General features: G+C 41.7%; 1 protein-coding gene across 2 annotated transcripts in view; it reads right to left on the bottom strand.

The window, feature by feature from the left end:
* Positions 1 to 9,787: 9,787 nt before the first annotated feature.
* ZNF608 (zinc finger protein 608) overlaps positions 9,788 to 25,597 on the bottom strand; it is a 98,508-nt gene continuing 82,698 nt past the window's right edge. For both annotated transcript variants that reach the window (XM_040541147.1, XM_040541149.1), the window contains exon 9: positions 9,788 to 24,966. In XM_040541147.1, the coding sequence (XP_040397081.1) occupies positions 24,960 to 24,966 (7 nt within the window). In that variant the 3' untranslated portion in view covers positions 9,788 to 24,959. The remainder of the gene's footprint in view (positions 24,967 to 25,597) is intronic.

Raw genomic sequence — 25,597 nt, 5'->3', positions numbered from 1 at the left:
CTTAAAAAGATACGAGCTCTTTTTTTGGCCTTTCAGTTTAAAGGAGCAGCTGAATTCAATTCTACTCTGACAGAATAATTAGAATGGGGGAAGGGGAGGGTTCATTTTTCTTTTCCTATAGGGTACACTTTCCTACAGATTTTCTCTTCTACTCAGATTATATTAATGTAGCATTAGTGAAAGGTTTTCCATGAGTAATATAATCATAAAATATGATAAATGTTGAACTATAATCATTTATATTTAGTCACTGCTTTTAATACCAAAATCTAGGAAGAAATAAGATGTCTTTCACAGGAAATATAGATACATAAATAAATCCAATTAAAATCAGTCCCTTTTTTTTTTTTTTTTTTAATATTGGCTTATCTTTTTATTCTCTTCGGGCTTTTTCCCTCCCTGTTCTTTTCTATTAGTTCTGGTTTATTCTATTCACTTCTGTATTATTTGTCTTAGATTTTTTTATTTTTCTGCACATTGTTCTCTTGCCCTTCTGTAACTGCTTGTCCTTTTTCTCTTTGAAAGGAGCATTTCTCTTACATTCATTCTTCATTGCTTTTATGCCCAGCACCCATTACTGACCCACACACACGCTTTCTCTCTCCTTTTACTATGATCTTACACTTCTTTTCTGTTCTTTTGTCTGTTTCTTTTCATTGCATTCTATTGTCTCTTTCTTGCTGTCCCCTATCACGTTCATCCTTATCCTTTATCCCCAAAGTCTACTTTTTCTTGCCATTGAATCTCTCCTTTTAACTCTTTCTCAGTACAGGATTTCCCCACATCCTATTTCCAACATACGGTGCTTCTAACCTCTCATTCCTTATGAAGCCTCTCTTCCTGTCCTGCAGCAAAAGAAATATTTCTACTGACAGAAATACTACTCTCCTGTCTTTCTTTTTCACCTCTTGTTTTATTTACACTACAGCAACAGCTGAGTCATATCACGTGCTCGGAAATCAATCTGCACAGGGTTTGGATCTTGTGATTTCCCACACAAATAATTCTGATAATTTTCCACCTGTGAGTCACCTGGGTGTACTCTGGGTGTGGGTTCTGGTTTGGGAGACTCCTTTTTCCTCAACAGAAGAAGGGTCTCAGCCAAGTCCATGCAGCAGACCCCCATCACAAAGTTTCCCATATAGTTCGTACAGACTTCCAAGAGCTCCTCTTCTGTGGCACTCTGGTTGAAAATATTAAAAAAAAAAAAAAAAAAAAAAAAAAAACCTGCGGAGGGATTTTTAAAATACTTTATTCTTGAATAATACAGAAACCACACTGATCCATGTACAAACAAGAACCCTACATATGTCTCTTGGCCAGAGTTAGTTCTTCCCTCTTCAGTTATTCTTCAGGTTCAATTTATGACTGAGGCAGCTGCACTCCTTTCCTCTTCTTTGTTACTCTCCTGTTTTCCAAGGATGGTTCTTCAGTGGAGTAGGGAGAGAGGTCAGATAGGTCTGGAGAAGATATCTGTCTTCAAGTAAGACCTGTTCACCCTTGTTAGGTTACTCACCACTTTTAATATCCTAGTCAGATGGCTCATACCCAGCTCTGAGAGAAAGGCTAAGACAACTGACTTCCATTATCTTAGACTGTTGACAAAATATGTCATTTCTCCCTTATATTCAGGATAAAAAGAACTAGGCAACTGGTTTTACAGCACAAAATGAGATGAAACAATCCAGAAGTGTCATGTGCAGTGAATCTGAAATACAGTGTATTTTGACAAAATGAGATGCAGACAAATTCTCAAAAACATCATGATTTCTTGCACAGTACTGTATAGAAAATGCTTCATCAATAGTGTATGGACACTGGAAACAGCCAGTCACATACCTGGAAAATGTTTCTCCTACCCAAAAGGTGCAGTGTGCTGCTCAGATCAGTACTTCAGATTGAACAAAATAATAACCCTTAGATGCTTCAGTGGTATAGCTAACATTCTTGCTCATTGCTAAATAATGCCAATACCCAAACAAACACTAAGGAAAAAAATTAGTAGCTAAGAATCATAAGTAGTCCAGATCTGGACAGAACCAGAAGCTGTTCATCACAGTCTTAGCAGGCAATAAGTCTTAAAGACTTGGACACTGGAAATGAAAAGAAAATCTAGTCATATCCCCATGAGACAGGAGTGAAAAAAAGACCTCTGATCTAACTGGAAAAAGGACCTACAAAAACCAGCAAGCCCTGGTTCGGGTCTTTGACCTAGGTCTGACTGCCTCAAGGTAAGTTTCCCTCACATGGGAAATCCAGACTTGTTTGCTACAGGGGGTCCCTTTAAGGACCAAGTGCAGTCTCAATTAAAAAATAGACATTTTAAAGCTTCTGCAAAGAATTTTAGCAGCACCCACATAGAAATTCTTTTTGTTGCTGAAGTGTGACCATCCTTAGAAAATCCTTGAATCCAGAACTTATTTAAAGACAGATTTTAAACATTTCTAAAATTGCACTGTACTTCTCTGTGCTTGCAAAGATGTCTGTCTTTGAGTCTTCTATACATGCTATCATCTCAGCATTGTGCAAAATAAATTGCATCCTTCAAAATTATGAGGTCTGCTTTGGGAAACCTACAGTAGATTTCTCATGTCTACTGTGTTGAGGTCATCCTTTGAAGCAACACGTCATGGGTGAGTTGTCTTCCACTTAGTGTTAGAAATTCTGCTGAGGGCTTTTATGTTTATGCAACATTGCGGTGTCTTTCCTCAGTTCTGATAAGGAGACTAACAAAACCATGGAAGGCTAATGAATTAGAGACGCAACATCCAGATTTCCTTCCATATTTTCCTGCTAATCTTGCCCTACAAAGTGGTTAGCTAAGCAAGTTCATAATCCATCAACACTTGCACATTCTGCAATTACTAATCACCTGGAGGAACTTATAGCTTGGGGAAAAGAGCATAGTTCTAAGAAGAATCCAAATATTAGTGAGGGCTGATGTTGCAAGGTAGTTTCTCACAAAGGGAATGGAATATTGTCCTGAAGGTTTAAATGTCAGAAAATTATGCGGGGAAATGCAAACGGCCATATCACTCAGTGAAAAGATGAGGTTTTCATAAAACTAGATGCAAAGTGTGTGAAGTGAGGAATTTAGAGAAAGACAGAACAGACTGTAAGCAAGAATGAGAATAGAAATAAAAACTCCAGAGGCATATGAATGGAATGAGCATCTACAAAGGAGAAATGTGAGAATGAAGAAATAGGACTCCAGAACACCAGGGCTGTCAGACATGGTATGTGACTGACCATCCAGATTTCAGGCTGGTGTCCAGGCTAGGATAGCATTTGGCCTGATGTGGCCCAGGACTGGCTTGCATTCCTGCTAGGGCATGCTGCTGGCTCATGCTCACAGTGGTGACCAGTGCCTTTACCCAGTCAGACTGCAGCCCATGCCTTTGCTTGAGATCACTGTGTCCCAGGTACAGGACTTAAAGTTAACTTTGTTAAACCTTGTGCCATTCTTTATGACCAAACCATCCAACCTGTCAATGTCTTTCTGTACAGTGGCTCTTCCTCCCTCTGTACATAAAAGCTGCTACTACTTTGGTGTCATATTCAAACTTAACCCTCGGTAAATATGTGTTGGCTTTTCCCAGTTGCATTCGTGTCCTTCGGGTGCTTGAAAGCAACTCACCAGGAGATCTGTACCACAGTTTTTTCAGGGACTGCAACATCCTTTTCTCAGGCTTGAAACATCCTGGATCTGTATTTGCTCTGACCTGGCTGTGATTTCCCAGAACTGTTATCTTCAGTTTAACACCATATGTATTGGAAGGACACAAATGGGGTACGTCCAAAGTTTGTGTATATCACTTGAGGAGATGACATACAAAATGGCATTGTAGAAGCAGATGCTCTTGTGACTCATTTAGTCCCTAAAAAGCCCTTTAAGAGGTTCATTTGGGTCTTAGAGCATCCTGTAGTATAGCTGAAGGGTGAGCATACAGTATAGCTTTTGGAGGGGAAAGAGAAGAAGCTACCCAGAAGCTGTGCAAAATGTCTTCAGTACATAGGCCAGGTCAAGCACTAATGGTACCTCTCCCTTTTTTGTCATGACCCAGTATGTGTCCAGCACTGTGCTGCCCACCCACACAGGCATACATTATCTGAGCATCCTCTGATGAGGCCCTGAGTAGTCATATCAATACCTTCACGAGCATGCCCTGTAAGGACAATATAGGCATATACTTTGTGGGTTTTGCCTGTGTATATGTCAGGCTGTGAGTGAGCACTCTGACTTACAGAGCACTCTGTAAGGCTGTGAGTGGCCAGGATGTTCTGACTCGCACCTTAAAATCTCTCTGTTGAGAGAAAGAAGGTAGAATGAATATTTGTTTGATAAACTCAATAGAAGATGTACCTGAAGGCACTTCTTATAAGGCAACACAAAAGGGATCATACAAAATACTAAAACCTACTTTGAATATTTTCTAACAGAAGAAATAGGTTTTGCAGCATAATACAATAGTAAGGGAATAAAGTTATCACTAATATATTTCTACCATCGTATATCTCTGCCTTTACTTTCAGACAAAGTAATTTAAACTGTTACACTGTACAGATACCATTTAAAGTCACAGAAAGGCTGCATTCTTTTTCAGAAGAAGGTGAATTTTAGCACTTCAACAGTAAGTCAGATTCAAGAGCCATGTTGGCACAATCAATATAGTTTTATGAATATTTAGTTTATTAGCAGCATGAATAATTAATTCAATCAAGGTAGACACCTTTAAAAAGAAATTTACTAATCTGTCAACCAATACAGCAATAAAACACTAGAAAAAGCTTGCTAGGAAATACTTGCTAAGAGGCACAACTTTAAAAAAGAATCAATTATTAGATTAAAAATATTACAAATATTTTTCTTCTGAACCGTGTGGTTCAACTGCAGCATTGTCTTCACAAAAATTCACAACTGTGAAAAGTGGGTGAAAAACAAATGATTTTGTTATATATATATATAGATATAATTATAATTATATCTATATATATGAATGTATAAAACGTAACATCCTACAGGAGATATTTCCCATCTAAAATAAATGTTAAATGAATGTATTGCTTACTTCAGAATGATTTAAATATTGTTCAATAATTAATGTGCTGCTGTGCTAATGTGGCATTATAGAGAAGAACTAATTCAAAGGCAAGTAGTAGTATCAGATGAAAGTTTTGCTTTGGGGACTTTTATTATTTAGAAGCTATTTTTTATCATTAATTTAAACTCGGTGGCTTACATTTGAGGCCGTGTGGTTGTGGCTGCCTGCTACATGCATGCATGCTCTCCAGCCCACCAGCCCGTACAGCCCAGAGACAGGGACCCCAGAACAGCTTTCTGCATTCAAGCTATCGCATGGGTGTGCAAACATTTTTAACCCTGCCACCTCCTTGCTATTGTAGCTAAGATATAAAGGAAGAATGCAGTGTCCTGGCTTTGTCTTGCACTTCAGTCCTATGGAGAAGCAAAGGTTAAGAATGAGGAAAATTAGGCAGACAGCCCTGTGTGGCCCAGAGAAAGACATGCTCTTCTGTGCGGGCCAGGGCCCCTTACATAAATGGGAGAAGGCTCTATGAATGAGATCATTTTGACTTCCTCTGCTCACATGCTAATGCGGGCTTTCTTTCCTTTGGCTGAAGCAGGTCAGCCATGTAGCAGGGTTCAGCGCCGCATTGTGAAACATTTCCGAGCTCCTGGTGCCTGCGCTGTGACTCAGGTCTAACGAACGTGATGTGAGAGGGCTTCTCCCAGCAGTCCAGCATCCACGGAGCCCACCTTGGTCTTCCCACTGAGATGTCTGCAGAGAAGCCCACAGCAACCAGCAGGATCAGGAGGAACCACAGGCAGTGGGTTTGATTGCAGGCCACTTCTCAAGGGTTTATTAAAATGAGGTTTGTGTGTGCCCTCTCCTCACTGAGAGCAAATTAAATTTTAACGGGGTGCAGCTCTAGCGTTTAAGAGTGCCAGCCATCACAGACAAGTGACAGTGAAATCAGACAGACACACTCTTTTTCCTGGTGTTTATTTAGTGGCTTTTTTTTAATCCTTGGATGACTTTGCCCTCAAATTCTTTTACAGTTTGCTCACTGAGTTATGTTCACTCCAAAGATGTGCATCCAGTTAGTTTCCTCTGCTCCCACAGCAATCATCAATTCAAGCTAAAGTGAAAGGGTCAAATTGAGAGGCAAGTAGAGAGTGGTGTAAATTTCTTGTTAGTGAACCGGTCCAAATTTGTGAAATTCTTTGGTATTGTACCAAAGTCATCCCTGCTTTAAGCGAAAACGAAGTCCATTAATTTCTTTGGGAATGGCATGTTTTTTACTCTCTGCTTGATTCATTGGGCCAGATTACCTCTATACCCTTGACACGACTGCGAATTTGGATTAATTATTAATTATTAATTGTTGTTAATTATTAATTACTTATGTGAACATAAATCTGTATAATTCACCGCTGAGAGGGGAATGGGGCTGATGTAGGAAAAAAGAAAGTGTAAGACCAACGAGTTTACATGTATATATGCGTGCATATATACATACATATATATACGTGTATATACCTATACATATGAAATTTTAAAAGTATACTTAAAAACAGAATATATCGCACATTAAAAATTAGAGAAACAGAAAGGCAAATATATGTCCTTTGCTGTGGAATTACTTCTAACCATAAGCTTTTTTAATGAGCCTTCATTCATGGAAACTTTGCATCAGCTGCAATTTTCTCCTCTTTTTCAAAATACATCTTTAGAGACGCTTTATCATATTACAAAACCACTATAAGAGTTCTAAATCCTTATGAAATGGATGCATTAGTCAGGGTAGGTCACTTTTAGCAGTAATGTTGTCAAGGACAGCCTCAGCTGCTCTTTTTTTATTATTTATTTTCACACTGTCCAGATTTGCTTGATATTGTTTTGCATTTTTAGCCCTGTTATCTCTGAAAGCCAGAATGAAGCATTATACCACAGTTATACTATTATCTCTGAAATATATGTGAACAAAGGCATATTCAGAAGTACATGCAGTTTGGAGGACATACTATATTCAACACTGAAAATATTTAATGGATCAGATTCTATTCAGTCCCTTTAGGCAGTACCATCTCTTCCTCACTCATGCATAAAATTAATATTAATATATTTTTAAAGGAGATTTGCAGGTATTTAGCTCTACGTGCTTGCCTGCACAAGAGCCTTATAGAATTCCTGTTATGGCTAGAATTAATTTGTGAACAAGCTGAAACAGGATGTTAGCACCTACAGCTGTAAAGACCACTGAACTATATGCCACATACATGAGGAGTCAGCCACATTTCCTGCAACAGAGGCCAATATACATTCGAGTGGACTGCAGTCTCTGAACTAAACACTGGAGCCTGGGCTGCTGTTATGTATCTCTGAAAGAGAAGCTAGAGCCTGGTTTGCAGTCTGCAATAGTGCTTCTCATTAGACACTCGCTAAACATATGTTTTTGAAATGGTGGAGAATTGTAATAAATTCCAGGGCTGTAGATGGGAGGACGCACAGCCTGGACCCAAATTCTTGGCTCTGAACACTTTGGATTTTAGATTTGGATCATAATCTAAGCAGACAGTCAATGTCAGATTTGCTGTGGTCAGAGTCTCATGTGAGCTGCCAATTGTATTTCCTATCAAGACAGCAGGAATTTTATGAAAGCAGCTGTTCTGGAGAGATTTTTGCTATTCTCCAGGCTGATTATAGCTGATTTGTCTTTATCTACTCCATACCATACTCAAACTTTGGGAAATGTACTTCATTATCCTGTTTGGAGTGACTGAGAGAGTAATCTGTTATCACCAGCAGACTGAAAAGACTCAGCTCACCTTCCTGCTTCACTCACTGGTAGACTCGTAGCTGTGAAATAGCGAAATGGTGGAGGAGATTTGCGTGGTGTTGTTCCTAACGTGCCATCAGACAGAGGAACAACCACTCAGTACCACGCCAAAGGCGCTCTCTGCAAGGGAAGGCTGTGTTCCTGCTATGGAGCCCTGTCCCTTCTGCCAAGAGCCATGGGGACATCAAGAGCCATGCACAGGCTTTGGAGGGTGTCAGACCTCAGGTATGCAAACCAGCAGTTAAAACCCCAGCTGATCTTTGCAAAGCTCATATCGTACGCTCTGATGGATCATAGTACTGAAATCACTTCAGTCCAAGCTGATGAATGCTGAATTGCTTCAATTTCTGCTGACTTTTAACGGTCCCCTTGGGGGCCAGTACTCTTTTGGAATGAACTTCCTAGCACACACACTGTCTACCCCAGCGTGTGCTGTAAATACAACATCAGTCAAACAGTTCTTAAGGAATTGTTAGACACTGGCTGATTCTTTAGATCTAATCACCTGCTCTTGAGAAACCTAATTAAAAAAACTTGCTAAAAATTTCTTCCAACTCCATGTGAATAGCACGTGTATCCTGGCCCTTGTATTCATTTGTAATACAATGGCCCCAAATATTCATTTGTAAGGACAAGATTTGAAAAATGCTGCTGCTGCTGTCAAACCAATGTACAACCTCTTTTTGACTAAAAGGCACTGGCTTAGTTCAACTTTCAGAACAGAAGGCTGAAGGGAGACCTGACTGCTGTCTACAACTACTTAATGGGAGGATATAGGGAAAGTGGAGCCAGTCCCAAAGCTCGACAGGAGTGTGAGAAGAAATAACAAACACAAGCTGGAACGTGGGAAACTTCAACTAGGTAAAATAAAAACAATTTTCACCATGAAGGTGGTGAGACACTGGAAGAGAAGCCTGGAGAGGTGTGGGATTTTCACCCTTGAATATATTTAAAACCCAACTGGACACAGCCCTGAGCAACCTCATCTAACCCTGCATCAAGCTGGGTGTTCTGTGATTCTAAGAGCAAAACAAGGAGGTGGGTTTAATAAAATACAGCTGTGGGTACCTGTTTCTGACCTTCGTTGGGCTCCAGAGTGTCCTAAGACAATCATGGCTCATCTGCTCAATTCTGAGTCTATACAAAATCATGACATTTCGTAGTGCTCGATTAAAATGTCCAAATACCCATCACTTAGCAACTTTACTGCTTTTTCCTGCTGTATGCAAACACAGAAGGTACTTCCAGACTTGGAATTTCTGTCAGGGGATGTCCTGCCTTACAAGCCTCTTAAGAGCCTTTTGGGGGATCAACAGGCATATGGTAAAGGATGATTCAACCAGATCACCCAAGTAATATTGTCTAGTTGGTTTTCCAAGAGCTTCTTGGCAGAGTCTTTCATGATGCTGTAGTTAAACTCAGCAGGCAGCTAAGTACCCCAGCAGCTCATTCTACACAAGTAGAATGAGGGAAAGAATCAGAAAGGTAAAAGCGCAAGAACTCAGGGGTTGAGATAAAGACAGTTTACTAGGTAAAGCAAAAGGCGCGCACGCAAGAAAAGCAAAACAAGGAATTCATTCACTGCTTCCCATCAGCAGGCAGGCGTTCAGCCACTCCCAGGAAAGCAGGGCTCAGCACGCGTAATGGTTCCTCGGGCAGACAAATGCCGTCATTCTGAACGTTTCCCCTTTCCTCCTTCTTTACCCCAGCTTTTATTGCTGAGCATGACGGTATATGGTATGGAATATCCCCTTGGTGAGCCTGTGCCAGCTGTCCTGGCTGTGTCCCCTCCCAGTTCCTGGTGCACCCCCAGCCTCCTCGCTGGCAGGGCAGCACCAGAAACTGAAACGTCCTTGGCTTGGCTCTGTGTAAGTGCTGCTCTGCAACGACTAAAAACATCGGTGTGTTATCACCACTATTTTCACCGTAAATCCAAAACACAGCATTGTGTGAGCCTCTACAAAGAAAATGAACTCTATCCCAGCCAAAACCATGACAATATCCACCCCTTGTTCCATACCATTTATGTCATGCTCAGGTCCCGTACTTTCCAATACATACTCATTAATCACCACCTTTCAATTAATAAACAGATATAATTTTCTTAGTCTATGGACTACCCATATGAAATGTCCATAAAATGTCCATAAAAAGTCCACTGATTTCTTTTAGTCCATGACTTAGCTTCTATCTGTTACGGTGGTCGCTCAGGACAGGAGAGGCGGTGTGTTGTGTGGAGTTATTGGACGCCAAAGCCAGCTCAGGTCGGGTCACTGCTGTACTTGCACTGCTTCTTGTGAGGCTCATCCTCTCTTGATTCAAGTGCTTCCTGCTATAGGAATCCTGTGATCAAGGGTTACAACAGTTTGAAGGCATATCCATCACAATCTCCACCCCTTGTCCTTTTGGACCAGGCCATAGGGTTTAGCATTGCAGTGAACTCATCCCCTTGCCCCTGCTCCAGCCTGGGCTTGTCCACTGGCCACAGTCCCTTAGAGGTGTACCTGCTCTGGAATGGCCTCATTCACGAGCCACAGTCCCTTCAGAAGTCTACCTACTGTGTTGTGGACTTATCCATGGCTTCTAATGCCTTGGGGTCTACCTGCTCTGGTGTGGAGTTAGTAATGGGCCACAGTCACTTTGAGGTGTCCATGCTCTGGCACAGCCCTTTTCACTGGCCTCAGACACCTGCTGTGTCATGGTCTTATCCACAGCCAGACACTTCAAGGTGTTCTGGCATGTCCTTATCCATGGACACTGCAAGGTGTACCTGCTACACAGCATGGACTTCTCCATGGCCGCAGACACTTTGGGGTGTACATGCTCTCATGTGGACTCACCCACAGCTCACAGTCCCTCTGACTTGAGTTTAGTCTGGAGCTCCAGCCTGTCTAGTACAGCAGCAATGAGAACAAAAACAAGAACAGCAGCAACGATCTGGCCATCTGACAGCCCCAGAGAATGGTCACAGCTGATAACAAAATGTTGCCAGGCACAACAAAGCAAGATGCTAAGGAGTAGAGCAAATGGCAGAAGCAGAAGCAGCCACTAACAAGCACTGGACTCTAACATAAAGTAAGGCAAGCAAGCCCCATGGCAAGCACGGGAGCCAGCCAATTAGCAGCTAAACAGCTATAATATCTCCACACTCCAATCAAATCTGTCATCATCTCGAACCCTTCATGATGTACGTTGGGCTCCATAAAGGACTGCTGTATTTTAACCTGGCAGGCAGCTCAGCACCACCCAGCTGCTCACCCACTCTCCCCAGGTAGATGGGGGAGAGAATCAGGAAGGTAAAACTGAGAGAGCTCATGGGTTGAGATAGAGACAGCCCACTTGGGAAAGCAAAAGCTGTGCACACAAGAAAAGCAAAATGAGGAATTCATTCACTGCTTCCCATTGGCAGGCAGGTGTTCAGCCACTCCCAGGAAAGCAGGGCTCAGCATGCATAGTGGTTCCTCCGGCAGACAAACGCCATCACTCCGAACATCTCCCTTTCCTCCTTCTTTACCCCAGATTATATTGCTGACCATGACACCACACAGTATGGGACATCCTTTTGGCCAGCCTGGGCCAGCTGTCCTGGCTGTGTCCCCTCCCAGCTCCTGGTGCACCCCCAGCCTCCTGCTGGCAGGGCAGTACCAGAAGCTGAAATGTCCTTGGCTCTGTGTGAGCACTGCTCTGCAACAAATGACACATCCGTGTGCTGTCACCACTGTTTTCATCACAACTCCAAAACACAGCATTGTGTGAACCTCTACATAGAAAATTAACTCTGTCCCAGACAAAACTATGACACATGATGGCTTTGAAAGAAACTCACCAGCATAGAAGTGCGCATAGGGAAAAAATTGGCTAAAACCCAGGAAGCTAAAGGTATGAATAAAAGGGGAGTTCTCACAACATGAAGATGGATATGTGTCTCCACAGCTTAACAATTACATTAGAAATAAAAAAAGAGGTTCAGGGAAGGATGGCAAGAATGATTGATAGTCTCCATATAGCAGGGAAAAAAAAAAAAAGAAGAAAAGAAATGAAGAAAAAAAAAAGATTAGTCTGGAAATCTTCAGTGAGGGGAAAAAAAAGATCACTTAAGGGAGAATATATTAAAGTCTATAAAATCACAAGAGGTATAGGAGGAAGATGATTAGAACTGAAATTGGTTTTGTTACTTCCAGTACAGGAATCCAGGTCAATCAAATAAAGGTAACAGGCATTGCAGTCAGAGCTCACAGATGGTCTTCATGCAATGGACAGCACACATGGGAAAATCCATGGCAAGGGACACTGTGAACACAAGAAGTTTATATTGCATTCAAGAGGGGAGTGAACAAGCAGTTGAAAAATGTTTGTACATTACTACATAGAAAAAACACAAGAGGGTCGGAAAATACCCTGGATGAAAACTGCCAGAAAGCAGGAGAGTGTTGGCATGGGTGAGTATCCTCTTCGTGTGCTTTCCCAGGCATTTGCTTGTGGCCACCAGTGATGACCAAGCTAGCCAGATGTTTGGCCCCATGTTCCTTGACCTCCTCTTTGACCTTCCTTCACCCCGAGTACTGCAAAGAGCACCGAGCAAGCAGGTTCCCTGGCCGCAGGGCCACCCAGCATTGCTCAGCGTGGACGTGTGCCTGGGGATGTTGTCCTTCTGCCTCCCGACCGGCTCCCCAGCACCTTCGTGTCCCAGGGTGGCCTCCTGGCTGTCCTCCTGCACAGCACGCGCCTGAAAGCTGCTGCAACTCTGAGCTTTGCATCTTAGCCCTGGAGCTACATCTTGGCAGACCTGAGGTGCCAGAAGAGGGAAAGTGAGGCAACTGTGTTGTGTGGACCTTTCTGCTGTGGAAGCAGCTGGATTTTCAAGAGCATTCAGGTGCCTAGAAAGCTCTTCAAGGGAATCTCAAAATGTGCTTTGCTAGATAGTTGCCAGATGCCTAACTCCCCTTGATTTCACTGTGATAGCACTTGTGGAAATATATATCTACCTATCTACATCTTTAGGTGCTTAAATCTCTCCAGTGTGCTGACCCCATGCCCTCCAGAACTTAAAAATAGCTTTGCCTAATTGGACTCCTACTTGACCCCATGTGGCTTGAGGCCCACTCTGCCTGCATGGGATGACAGGGCAAATGAAAATGTATTAATCTGAAGTGAAAAGCACTTATTGCAGATGGAGTGGGGTCCTTTGAGGAACGTTTCTTGTCCCAAAGTTATGGACAGGCAGAGCAATTTTAATATTAATACTACATTTTAAATAATAGAGAAGCTGTGAGATGTTCAATTCATGGCCTAACAAACTATGAATCACACTTTTGTATGTCAGATTAAAGGACTGCAATCCATAACTTTTCATGGTTCTCTAGTACAACAGTGCTATTGTGGAAAATAGTATTAAGCAGGAAGCTGCTATCCATTTGGTTTTTGTCCTCAACACAACCAAAAAGAAAGAAAGGAAGAAGGAAATTGACTGGGTCAGAGCTCCGTCTTTAAGCATGTCTGTACAGGATTGAGTAGACCATGCTGGAATATTTGGAGGGCAGGGTAAAATACTTTCAGTGGGAATACTAAATCCTGACACAGAACAAAAGAGCTCAGAAAGACAAAACACAGAGCAGGAGACACAAAACCCACCACGTGTGTACATGCTGAAGGTGACCACGTCACTGGGAGACACACGTGTATGCGTGCTTATCCAAGGGTTCTGCTGTGCTCTTTTCTCAGGGAGCTGTTTTGTTACCAGACCTGGCCATTCCCATGCTCAGCACATTCACGATTCATTCTTCTGCCTTTGCTATTTTTTGCTTTGTTTCATTTGTTCCAATGTCTGCTGCTGTTAGCACATTCTCTGGCTCCTGATCCACTGGAGATGTCTTCTAGTCCAACGCACCTGCCCTCGGCAGCTCTGAGCTACAGGTTACAGCTCCGGAGGAGAGGGAGGCGTGGGAGAAAGCCTCCTCCTGCCTGCCCAGCCAACTGCTCAGCATACAGCTTCAGGTGCAGACCATGTGTCTTCAGCAATGCAGGCGTTTGGTTAGCTGTCTGGATGAGCCTGCGCCAAACACTTGGATTTAGAAAGTTTGTTTTCAGCCTTTGTGGCTGCAGCCCTGCTCCAGTCCAGTGCTCCTCCCCACACTATTTATTTAGCTAAAACACATAAAACTCTTGTCAGTGCAGCGAGGGTGGGATTAGTTCCTTTCTTCTCTCTTCCAAGAGAAGCATTGTTTTACAAGAAGAAACAGCTTGTGTCCAAAAGTAAATAGGTTAGCAAAATTGCTGCTGTCATTGGTCAACAGGAGAATCCTCCCTTCCTGTGCAAAACAGCTCATTCATTTGGGTGGTTAAGAAAGAAATTAGGTGCCTGATTTTAGATGCCCACATCTGGAATTGTTGGCCTACAGTCCTGAACTGACCCTTCTCGTGCCCTAATTCAATTCACATCAACATTTTTTGCACAGCAGACCAGTGAATCCTAACAATGGATGTTTGTTGTAAACAACAACAACAACAACAACAACAAATCACTGCTGCGACTTCAATTACAGTTAGCTAAGCTTAGCAGTGTGCTGCAGGTATCTTTGCTTGATACTTCCTAACTCTAAACGGACACGCACAGGAAATAAAGATCCCCAGAAGCCGCGCCAACCTCATTTGAACATTAGATTATTCACTTTCCCAACTAATCAATAATTGTTATAATTAAAACTGATAGCTGCAAATAACATGACAGAGTGCTGCTGCCAGAATACTGATTGTGTATTTGGCTCGGAAAGATAGGCAGGAGCGTGGAACACTTATTTTCCAATTTGCTTTTAGCTGTGTGCAAATTGCTATAGCTGTATCCAGCTGATTTAGACCTTGCCTGGAGGTACACTAGATTAATTGGGAGCCACACATTCATTGCTTACAGAATGGACTATGTAATTGGTGAAATTTGTTAGTGCCAGTTATAAAATAACTATATAGTTCTGCTTTTTAGTTGTCCTTTCATTACTCTTTCAGGAAGGGGGAAAAACAATTAGAACCTTTCAGACAATCAAGATTGCTTTTAAGTCTTTATGTAAAACTGCCAGTGTGACCATAGTCAATATTTTATGCAAGCAAACATTAGTGTGAATATGGTATTGATTTTTTTTTTCAGAACTGAAAAGCTCTTCAGCACACACAAGAGAGATTTTTTGTCCTTGTTGCGACTGAACTTTAGATAATGAAACCATTATGTTGTTACTACCCAGAACTTTCAAAAATAACTTTTTTTTTTTTTGAATCTTAACTAGCTTGTTATTAAACAGTAGAAAAATTCATTGTTATTTGTTAACACCCAAAAGCATTAAAAAAAGACTGTGGCCACAGCTTTCCTTAATCCATACTCCTCTGTTGCTTGTGTGTATGTAATTGGTACATGTAAAACCTACAGCTAAATATATAAATAACTCTACAATGGATTAATTCAGAATTATACGTTCTTGCGATTACTGATGAATCTAGGAGTCAAGAGCCATGACCTACACTTATTTCAGTTTCCCGTGTTATTCATGGCTTTACCCTTAAAAGGAACAAGCAGTAAACCAGCTACTTCTCCTTACAGCAGCTGTGATCCCTGGAAATGTCCTGCATTCTGCCTGTGGTGCAGAGCACGGTGCAGTTTCACAGACAGGGCCCAAGTGAGGCCCTGAACACACCCCTGCATTGTGAAGGGAGAAGATGTGGCTAGCCCAATGCCACCTTTAAGATTAGGTTTTGGTTGCTCAGGACACACAACCAGGCTACAAAGACGAGAGCCTCGCACAACTCTCATTTACAGCTCCTGTGGTCACACCTTTCCCTTGCACACATCAATCAAGCCTGTTGTAGTTAAGCTACAGATGCATGCTCCAAAAACACCCTATAGCTTCACAAGTACTGGCAAGCAGGCAAAGGAGAGGCAGCCTGTTAGTGGCCTCAATTAGTAAAAAAAAATATGAAGTTCACACCTTATTGAACATCTGAGAGTCCAAACAGGCAAGAAAGCCATTGAAATCTTGTCTTTACTAGCTGCAATTCTCATAGAACTACTCATTCTCCTTCAAGTCTCTTTTCCTTGGTGATTAGTTAGCAATTTACTTTTGATGGTGTTAGAAGATAGGGGTAATTCAGCTGTTGATTCAAGTACAGCATTGGACCTTGATGCTATCTTAGGGACTAAATACAACAGCTGAGCCAGTGGCAAACACATAGTTTAAAAAAGGGGTGTGGGTGTGTGAAAGGGGTATGGTGAAGAGGTCCCTCACTGCCATAAATGCCATGATAGACCTTCTCCTGAAACCAGCGTCATGTGTTTGCTTTACAGATGTCACATACAGAGATTTTCAATTCTCATTCTACTGATCATTATACACTAGTCAAATAAGCTTTAGTACAAGTTAGAGGGGTAACTGCATTATTGATAGATATCTCTTTGAAACCAGTGACCTGGTCTGAAATTTCTTTTCCTTTGTGTCTGGTACCAGATGCTGCCAAGAATCTGAATGGCCTGTGAATGCATTTTGTCTTTTTAAAGAAATAGGGGGAAAATTGTGGAAGTTGAACACCTTGAAACTTTTTTCTCCTTTTCACATGAACAAGATCTCAAAACAAAACAAAACATTACTAAAAATACTTGGCACTTAATCACAATATCACAAGAAGTGCTGAGGTTGGCAGGGACCTCTGGAGGCATCTGGTCCAACTCCCCGGCTCAGGCAGGGACACTTAGAGCTGCTTTCCCAGGAATACAGCCAGCAGCTTTGGAGTATCTCCAACTGGGGTCTATCCACAGCCTCCTTAGGCAACCTGTACTCAGTCACCCATACACCAAAGGAGTGTTTCCTCCTGTGCTTCAGTTTTTGTTCATTGCCCCTTGTCTTGCCACTGGGCACCACTAAAAAGAGCCTGGCTTTGTCAAATATTATGACAAATAGTATGAAATCTAATACTAATTTTGAAGATTCAGCTGAGGCCTCTTTTAATGCTGCATGCTGAAGTGCTAATTGTCCAAAAATATAGCAGCCAAAACAAAAGCATCTAGTAAGAACAAAACTATCATGTCTCATTATGGAAATATACTTGTTACAGAGAAAAATACTCTGGATGGATTTTCAAACGTGTATCAGCCAATTAATGAGGAAAAATATAGGTCCTTTGTACTGGTGGCTAGTAATCTAACACTGCCATTTCATGGGTCCCCCTAAAATATAAGAATTGGATCTACTTAACAAGAAAACACAGAGAACAGGACTCTGAGAGAGGGGAGTTGCCTGTTTGTAACATGACAGTTGTAGTGTCTTCTACAGACAAAGTTGTCATGGCCAAGCTTGAGCTCTGAGGTTACCTCATGCTTTATCTTGTCTCATTTTCTGTACATTGTTTGGACTTAATAACCCTCACCACTCCTGAGATAACAAATACCATGTCTCTTGATGCTGCAGACCTGTACCACTGAAGAAAACAAAGTGTACTGAGATGGCAGCTCAAGAGCCAGCAAAATACGAGCCTGCAGTGGGTGCCTGAGCACTTCACAACAGTCAGATTGGCTCTGAGGGTCCTTGATCCACATTAGCTACATAAACAAGACCTGTCTGTCCAGTGCCAACGCTTTACTAGGAGGCATTGCAGCCCCTGGTATCAGCATTTGCTCTCTACATGCTTGATGCTCACCTGTGCTTGCTCAGTGACTTGTGCAATGCCACTCACTGTTCCTTGTGCTGCTTGGGTGACCCTGCTGGACTTGTGACTATCCAAATCCCTGTTCCAGTACAAAGTTTAGCATGGGAGTCTTTAGGGCAGACTCAGCAGTTTTCAGTTGGGTCACTTTTATGTCAATCCTGTCCTGCCTCCACATCAGGGCCAGTTTTAGTCATTCTCTCCTGAGAGAGAGAGATATATAGTATATATAGGTACATATGTTGAATGATCTACCAGCCCCATACACTGACATGCACGCTGCTCTTCTTTAACTATACTGAATTTTGGTACATCCTGCTGGAGGCAGGGAGCAGCCGTTCCCCTGCGGCATACTGTGGAGAGGCCCCTGGTGGAGCAGGCTGTCCCCCTGCAGCCCATGGGTCCCACATGGAGCAGATCTCCATGCTGCAGCCCCCCGTGGAGGAGCCCTCGCTGGAGCAGGTGGGTGTGGCCTGGAGGAGGCTGCGGCCCATGGAGAGCCCCCACAAGAGCAGACCCCGGGCCGGAGCTGCAGCCCGTGGAGAGGAGCCCACGCAGGAGAAGGGGGTCTGGGGGGAGCTGCCGCCCAGCTGTGGGGGACCCATGCTGGAGCAGTTTGCTCCTGGGGGATGGATGGACCCCGTGGTACGGAGCCATGTGGGAGCAGTTCTTGAAGAGCTGCTGCCTGTGGGCAGCCCCCGCAGGCTCAGTTCGGGAAGGACGGCATCCCGTGGGAGGGACCCCACATGGAGCAGGGGCAGAGAGTGACCATGAGGGAGCGGCGGAGACAAAGCGTCAGGGACTGACCGCAGCCCCCATTCCTTGTTCTCCCGCACTGCTTGGGGAGAGGAGGTGGAAGAGGGTGAATCATGGGAAGGTTTTTTTAGTTTTAGTCCTCCTTGCATTAGTCTGTTATTAGTTGGTGGTAGATGACATTAATCTTCCTTATGCTGAGTCTGTTTTGCCCGTGATGGTAACTTGGGAGTGATCTTTCTGTCCTTATCTCAACCTACGAACCTTTTTCCATCAAATTTCCTCCAACACCCCTTCTGAGGAGGCGGAATGAGAGAGTGGTGTGTTGGTACTGAGCTGTCCATTGGTGTTAAACCACCACAGCATGTAAAATGGAAACTGGCCATCTGAATCCAATGAAATCACAAGACAGCTACAGAGGCTGAGCATTTGGCAAATCCTCTATTAAAGGAAGCCAGATTATTTGAAAGCAGAATGATCATGAAAGGGCTCAGCAGACGCTTGAGGCAAAGCCTGGTACTAAATTGTTATGTTTCAAAACATGGCATGGGGAGACATATTGTATCATTGACATTTCAATGACCTTTTCTGTATGGAGCTCTGCTTAAAAATCAGTGGCTTGATCAGGCTCATCTCTGTGAGCACTTAAACTGATGTGGAGATGGAGGTGGGGAAAGGTGCGAAGAAAAGGCCATTAAAAAAGCCTTGCTCTGGCATGCATAAGCAATGGAATAGCAGACCCGTCAGCCCTTCCTGCAGTCCATCTAGCCCTTGATCTGCTTCTTCCCACTATCTCCTGGGGAACACAAGAGACCCAAAGGAAGAAAGTAGTCAGGTTTTTGAAGCAACCAGCAGCACTGAATAGAGACTTATCAAGGAGAAACTGGTTCTGACAAGGAAGCTACCTTTCCCCTCTCCCCTCAAGTTTTTTCTAGTGTCTTGTGGACTCAAGTTTATACAACCAAGAAAATAGGAAAAAATGCAAAGAAAAAGAGGAACATTTTTTTCATGGCAGCCTAACTACGTAAGAAGTTCTTCAATCAGAAAACTCTGGGGCTTTTTATCCCACCTCATTTACACTGTTCTGTAAGAGTCTGACTTGAAACACACACGCAAAATTCCTCTTTCAACTTTCTTTTGACTAATTAAGAAAATATTAACGAGGGTCTGACTGAAGCACATTTCCTGCATATCCTTCTATTAGAAACAGCCCCAAACCAAGTCCAACAGAAACTACACGTCCTTGTTCACCACTGCCAGGGTATGGCCAGCAGCAGGGGTTCCCCTGGGGCCATCCTGGTCTCATCACACCCTCCTCAGCCAGGAACTGCAACCGTTTACCTGTCAAGATGTATACCTTAAAATTAGTCTCTTGTGTTTAGGGTTTAAAGGAGCTTTCAGAGAACCTTTGCTTCCTGATTCAGTTTTTTTTTTTTTTTTTCATCAGGCACTGCTGTACCATTCAGCTTCATAAAGAAATCCTGAAGTATTATGCTGAAAGCTATAAATAAGCACTGTTCTACCATCAGCAAACTCAAACAACAGAAATCATGTAACTAACATACACCATTATACCACCCCAAATTACTTCACAACGCTACTAAAACTACTACAAAGCTACCGAAACATTACTACAGGTACTGGCTTTGTTTTATAGCAGTTCATTTGTCTATAACAACATATGCTTTCAAAGTCCCCAGAGCATTTTTCTATATTATGGTGGAGAATAACAAGTTTTCTACTTGATAAATATTGTCAGGCAGCAAGTAATAATTACCTTTGCAAAATCCTAAGTTTGCTAATTTATCAGCCTAGACAAGAAGTTTCAGAGTTACTACTGAGGTTGAGAGTGCTATTTAGCATGTGCTGCTTAAAATTACTAACAGACACCGTGAGGATTTAAATGGTATTCTATAGGCATTAAAATTCCTTACAGAAATGGTTAAAAAAGTGAAAAAATAGTGTCTTTGAAAAGCTTTCCCATTCCTCAAAATGAAACTGCTTCAGCTAGTAAACAGTGGATATGCCAGAAAGGACTTTCCATGCTCTCTGGTAAAGCAGAATGTTCACTGGCTAAGTAAAGACATCCTGAATATGAGCTGAAACGCACTTACAAGTTATTAGACTTCTTTTGTTTTCCACTTTCTGTAAAAAAGAGAGTATCTTTTAAAGCTTATGCTCTAAAGAAAGGGATAAAGAGCATAATGAAAACAGTACAAATCAAGACCTAGGGTTTTTCCACATTAAACTGAAGTGGATAGCTTATTCTGCTACCAAAAGTCAAATGTGCACTTGAATGAAACCATCACATATTTCTAAGTAAAAGTAACAAGTAGGACTTACTCACAAAAAAAAAAAAAAAAAAGAAAGACTATCTGGCTATCTGAGCTTAGACAATAGCCTAATTAAAAACCTACATTAAGGAAAACTGTAGTTCATGGTAATGCTGTAGAGTATTTAATACAGAAAGCTAGGTAAAAGTTAAGACTGAAACAAATGAAGAAAACATCTCTTTTTCTAAAGCAGAGCAAAGCTGGCTCATTAAGTGATGACTATATACTTCCAGTTCTCTCTGATTCAAGGAAGTACAGCTTTAGACTTCCTGTATAGGCTTGATATCACTCCCAGTTTTCGAGGCAGTAATGGTTTCAACATAGCTTTCAAAACCATGAAGTCTTTTGTCAGTTATCTTAAGCTCCTTGTTAGTAATGGTCTGCTCTAACTACTCATGACATCTTGCACTATCATCTACGTGATGTTAGAAGCATCCATTGCTATTACTCTGAAAGAACTATAAATATGACCTACGCTGTGGGAATTTCAAGTGAGACATGTTCTGTGTCCCAAACACTTTATGCTGAAGAGAGACAGGATACATTAACACAGCATAAGACAAGAAAAAAAAAACACCACAGGTCAAAGAAGGGAACGTGATAAAAGAAAAGATCGGGAACTAATCAAGAGCTGAGATCACAAATGTATGCAGAAGGATTTTAGCTGTACAGATAGAATGAGTAAGTTTTGATGGTATCAAATGGAAGTAAGCTAGAGGGCTTATTAAGTGGCCAAGTAAGCTAAAGGGGAGAGATGGAGAAAGATGTGGAGAGAAAGAGGAGTGAGAGAGTATGGAAAGCAAATATTAGAATGAGATTTTCTTTTATGATGAGGATGGTACATCTGTCAGTTGTGATAAGAGTGGCAAGACCATGATGCCAGAAGGAAATAAGCACTAGATTCCTTGCACAACTCTTCCACTCCTTCCCTGACAACAGCCAGGGTGGAGAGCTGCATAAGGGCACCATAGTGTTGTTTATGGTGTTTTTTGTGCTATCAGTGATACCTGGTGTATTTTAGAATGCATTAATGGACTCTCTCATCTTACATCTTCTGAAAGCACATGCACTGCCAGCAACTGTCAGAGACTTAATGACCCAATGATTACATCCAACCAACACACCCTTCAGAAGCAAGGGATGGGATGAGATGGCACAGAATTAGCTCTATGAGTTCTTAGGTGTTCACTAAAATGACCAGGGAATCTAAAAATATGAAACTGGAAAAATGTTTCTCCTGGGCCGCACTTTCAACAGTTCCAGTCTAGCCCTGCTAGTCATCCAACTCAGTCAGTTAGACCCCTGTCTTATTTGAGCCTCTAGACCTGCAAGTTAATCAAACAAACCAACCAACCAACCAACCACGCCCTCTCCATTCACATCTGTTTTCTTCCCAGTGCAAGCACCACAGGCAATAACTCCCTGGCTGGGGTTTTGGGTTGATGTGATGGGCTCCCACTGACAGACCTTTCATTCCTCTAGCTGCATGCCATGGACAGGTTAGAAACTCACAGAAGTCACTGTAATACTAAAGCCCTCATTCACCTCTACGAGACAGCTGGAACACCCGAATGAAAAATAGAACAGGGTCACTGACTGCAGCTGCTAGCAGAGCAGAGTGGTAAGGGTGTTAGCTGGAGGTCACAAGGAGCACAAGCCCTGCCTGTGGAAAACAACAGCACAGATACGTCTGTACCATGCTGCTTCAGCTGCCCCCTTCCAGTGACCAGCTTCTGTGGCCCTAAGTTCCCAGGTTTGTAAATTGTCCTCCTCATACTGCTGCTTCAGTTTGCTCATCCTTTGGATACACAAGGATGAAATGATTACAGCAGCTACATGTCAAACTTGGACACGTAGATGGATATCTTTTGGCTTTGGGGAGTTATTGAGCCAGCTGCACAGCCTTTAAGGAGGTCAGCATGGCAAGTGCTAAATTAAAAGGAAAGTTATGAAGATAGAAGGAAAAGAATAACCTTAAGTGGAGGAAGAAAATAAATGGCAATGCCTGTTAGCCTCTCTTACAAATTTCAAGGATATAATAAAGTTATAACATTAATTATAATTTTAACTGCTGCTTACCCCATATCAATCAGAGTAATTCATTCCAGTTACTTACAACACTATATTAAACCACACTAAATCAAAATCACCAATAGTGTGAATTTATAAGATCTGTTTTGCTGCAGAAGCATTAATGGTCTAGACTGAAAAGAAATCAATGGTACATTTCAATACAAAAACCATCTAAGCTTTTAATATAGAAGTAATAAGGCACTTATTTTTCAGGAGTTCTGCATTCACAATATCCCCATCCACAAAAAAAAAAACACCTCTTCCTTCCCATTTTTGATGAAGCTAATTTGTAGTATGTCACCACTGTGAAACTTCTGAACGTGTTCAGAACAAGATGATAGGAGTAAGCCACAGATGAATAATGTGTAGTAAAAATCAATAAACCTTATTACTAGTCACTATGGGAACTTATTTTATGCCTATAAAAATAAAACAATTATACCAATATGAATGGCAGATTCATCATAGTAATATAAAAAGTCCAAGTGTGCTTGTCTGCTGGGAATCTTTAATTCATCCTTCTGCATTAAGTATTCACAAGGCAGGAGAAATGGAACCGACTTCATAAACAAGCTCTAACTTCTAATAATTCACCCTGCCAAAAAAAACAAAACAGTAAAACTTTAAAAAACAGTTTTGACTACTAATATAACTGGGATACGCAGGAAAGGATAGAAGTTAAAGCCTCAAAAACCTGACCAGTAAATCTGACTTTTTTCAAGTCATAATTAGTGTTTTCATATTACTGTGTACTGTGTTTAGTGCAATTAAACAAACCAGGTGGTATAGCCACAAAAAAATATTTATTTTGTGGTAATACAAGTACCAATGGTTAAGCACAGCAATGGCCTTTTTCTTTTACTCTATATGTCCTCAGTTTTTGTGCATCTATTCATTTTGGGGGGGTGCAATACAGACATAACCAAAAAAAAAAATCACCTGAAATTTATAGTACACAGAGCTGTGCTAAAAAAGGCAAATCTCTAATGCCTTTTGGAGTACCTCTAATACCACCCGAGGCTACTATGGGCCTTTTCCAAGCCTACTGGGGTCAATAGAAAGAGGTCCAGTGCTATCACCTGGCTCGGGTCCCGCATAGCCCCTGGGAGAGGACAGCACTGCGGGCCCAGCAGGGCAGGCAGAGGATCTCTGCAGGGGCACACTGGTAACTGAGCCCCAGGGAGCACTTCTGAGACACAGACCAGCAGTGGAGCAGCAGCTTCAGGCTCTGCTATCTACACCTACGACACATCTTTCAAAGTGGCCCATAGACACCAAGAAAGTACAAAAACAACTTTTTTTCTTTATTCTGATTGCCAAATTATTTAAGGCAGGTATAAAAATGAAAGCATTCAATATACATTTTACATAAAATAAACTAGATTACAGCATAAAACAAGTAACCAGGCAATGGCATTAAAGTCTCTCTTCTAAAACTGGATAATTGTAAACATTAAAAAAAAGACTGCAGGACTATTCAAGTAATAGAACAATCACAGATGTCTTCTGTTATGCAGGCTATTGGTTATCTGCCATTCAAGATTATCAAAAAAGACATTTCATTATTCACAGATGCTCATTATTTTCCATTTAAAAATTTTACATTATGTACAACACAGTTTTTGTGGTACTAAGATCCCCATGCCTTCCAAAGGTATATTTTTCACAATACACAATTACAATGAAACAGTGAATACAGTAACATTTTACACTGATGCATCTTAATAGGAGCCACCAAATAGACATCTACATTGTACCAAAGTGTCATCACAGTTAGCCTCTCTGAGAGCTTGTGGGAAATATCAGAAGGGTACGCAAGGTTCAGGCACACTGATACATAACATTATTTATTTACAATATGAAAGAAAAGAAAATAAGAAAGAAGAGAAAAGAAACAAACAACCTTTTGTGGTTAACACTTTCTAAACATGACAAATACATTTCTCCTTTTACTATGTGGTTTGCAACTTAGCAGCAGACCCTGTGTGAGAGCCTGGTTATTGATACAAAAAAAGTAAAGAATATATATATATTTTTATATATATATGTATATATATATACGCATATATATATATATAAAAACAGAAGTCTAATTACAGCAACATTTGTTACTCTGTGATAAAATCTGCAATTTACAAAAATGAAATGACTGGTTTTTGCCTGCCATTAAGGCATTTCAAATTAACACCATGGAACTGATGTCTGTAATAAAGCGCTTCCTCATGTGATCCAGTCACATGACAATGTACATCTCCAAACTCATCATTCTCTGAAAAGAGAAAGAAGAATGTTTTAGTATGCGGTGTCCTCTTTTCCTAATGTTTTCTGCACCTCGGGCAAACGCTGTGAAATGAAACCTGCACAGTGCTCTCAAACCCAAGCAGGAAAGACATCTAAGCCACGTCCTCTTCCCGCCCCTGCCAGAAACAACATACTCGTGAGTAACATGTGCCGAGATCGATCTCCTGGGCTCTGAAACCCTAGCATGCATCAACTCCCTCAGAAGTAGAAACCCTTCTCATTCAAATAATTCCAGGTGAGAGCCTTACATGGCCACTTGTTTTCAGAGTCAGCTTTCAGAAGGACATCCATAACCACAGAACTTTATAGCACTACCTAATACGTCAAACTCCAAGACTTAACATGGCAGTGATGAGAAAGACCCTACTGTTAAGGGTTCTTTGGGATTTTCAGTTGAAATGGGATCATTATTATATACAAGAGTCTCTTTCCTCTTGAAGGATAAGGGTAACAGCTGGAGAGTAACTTCTACTGAAAACCTAGTAAATACCTGAGAGGCAAGAGTACAGTACTGGTATGTAACTTTAAAGTGATGTAACCTCTAATGGATTCCCAGGCAAACCTCTCTGAAAATAAAATCAGCAAACCAGGCAGACTTG

This window comes from Cygnus olor, chromosome Z (genome assembly GCF_009769625.2).
Source record: "Cygnus olor isolate bCygOlo1 chromosome Z, bCygOlo1.pri.v2, whole genome shotgun sequence".
NCBI lineage: Eukaryota > Metazoa > Chordata > Aves > Anseriformes > Anatidae > Cygnus > Cygnus olor.
This window is presented reverse-complemented; position numbering and strand designations above follow the sequence as displayed.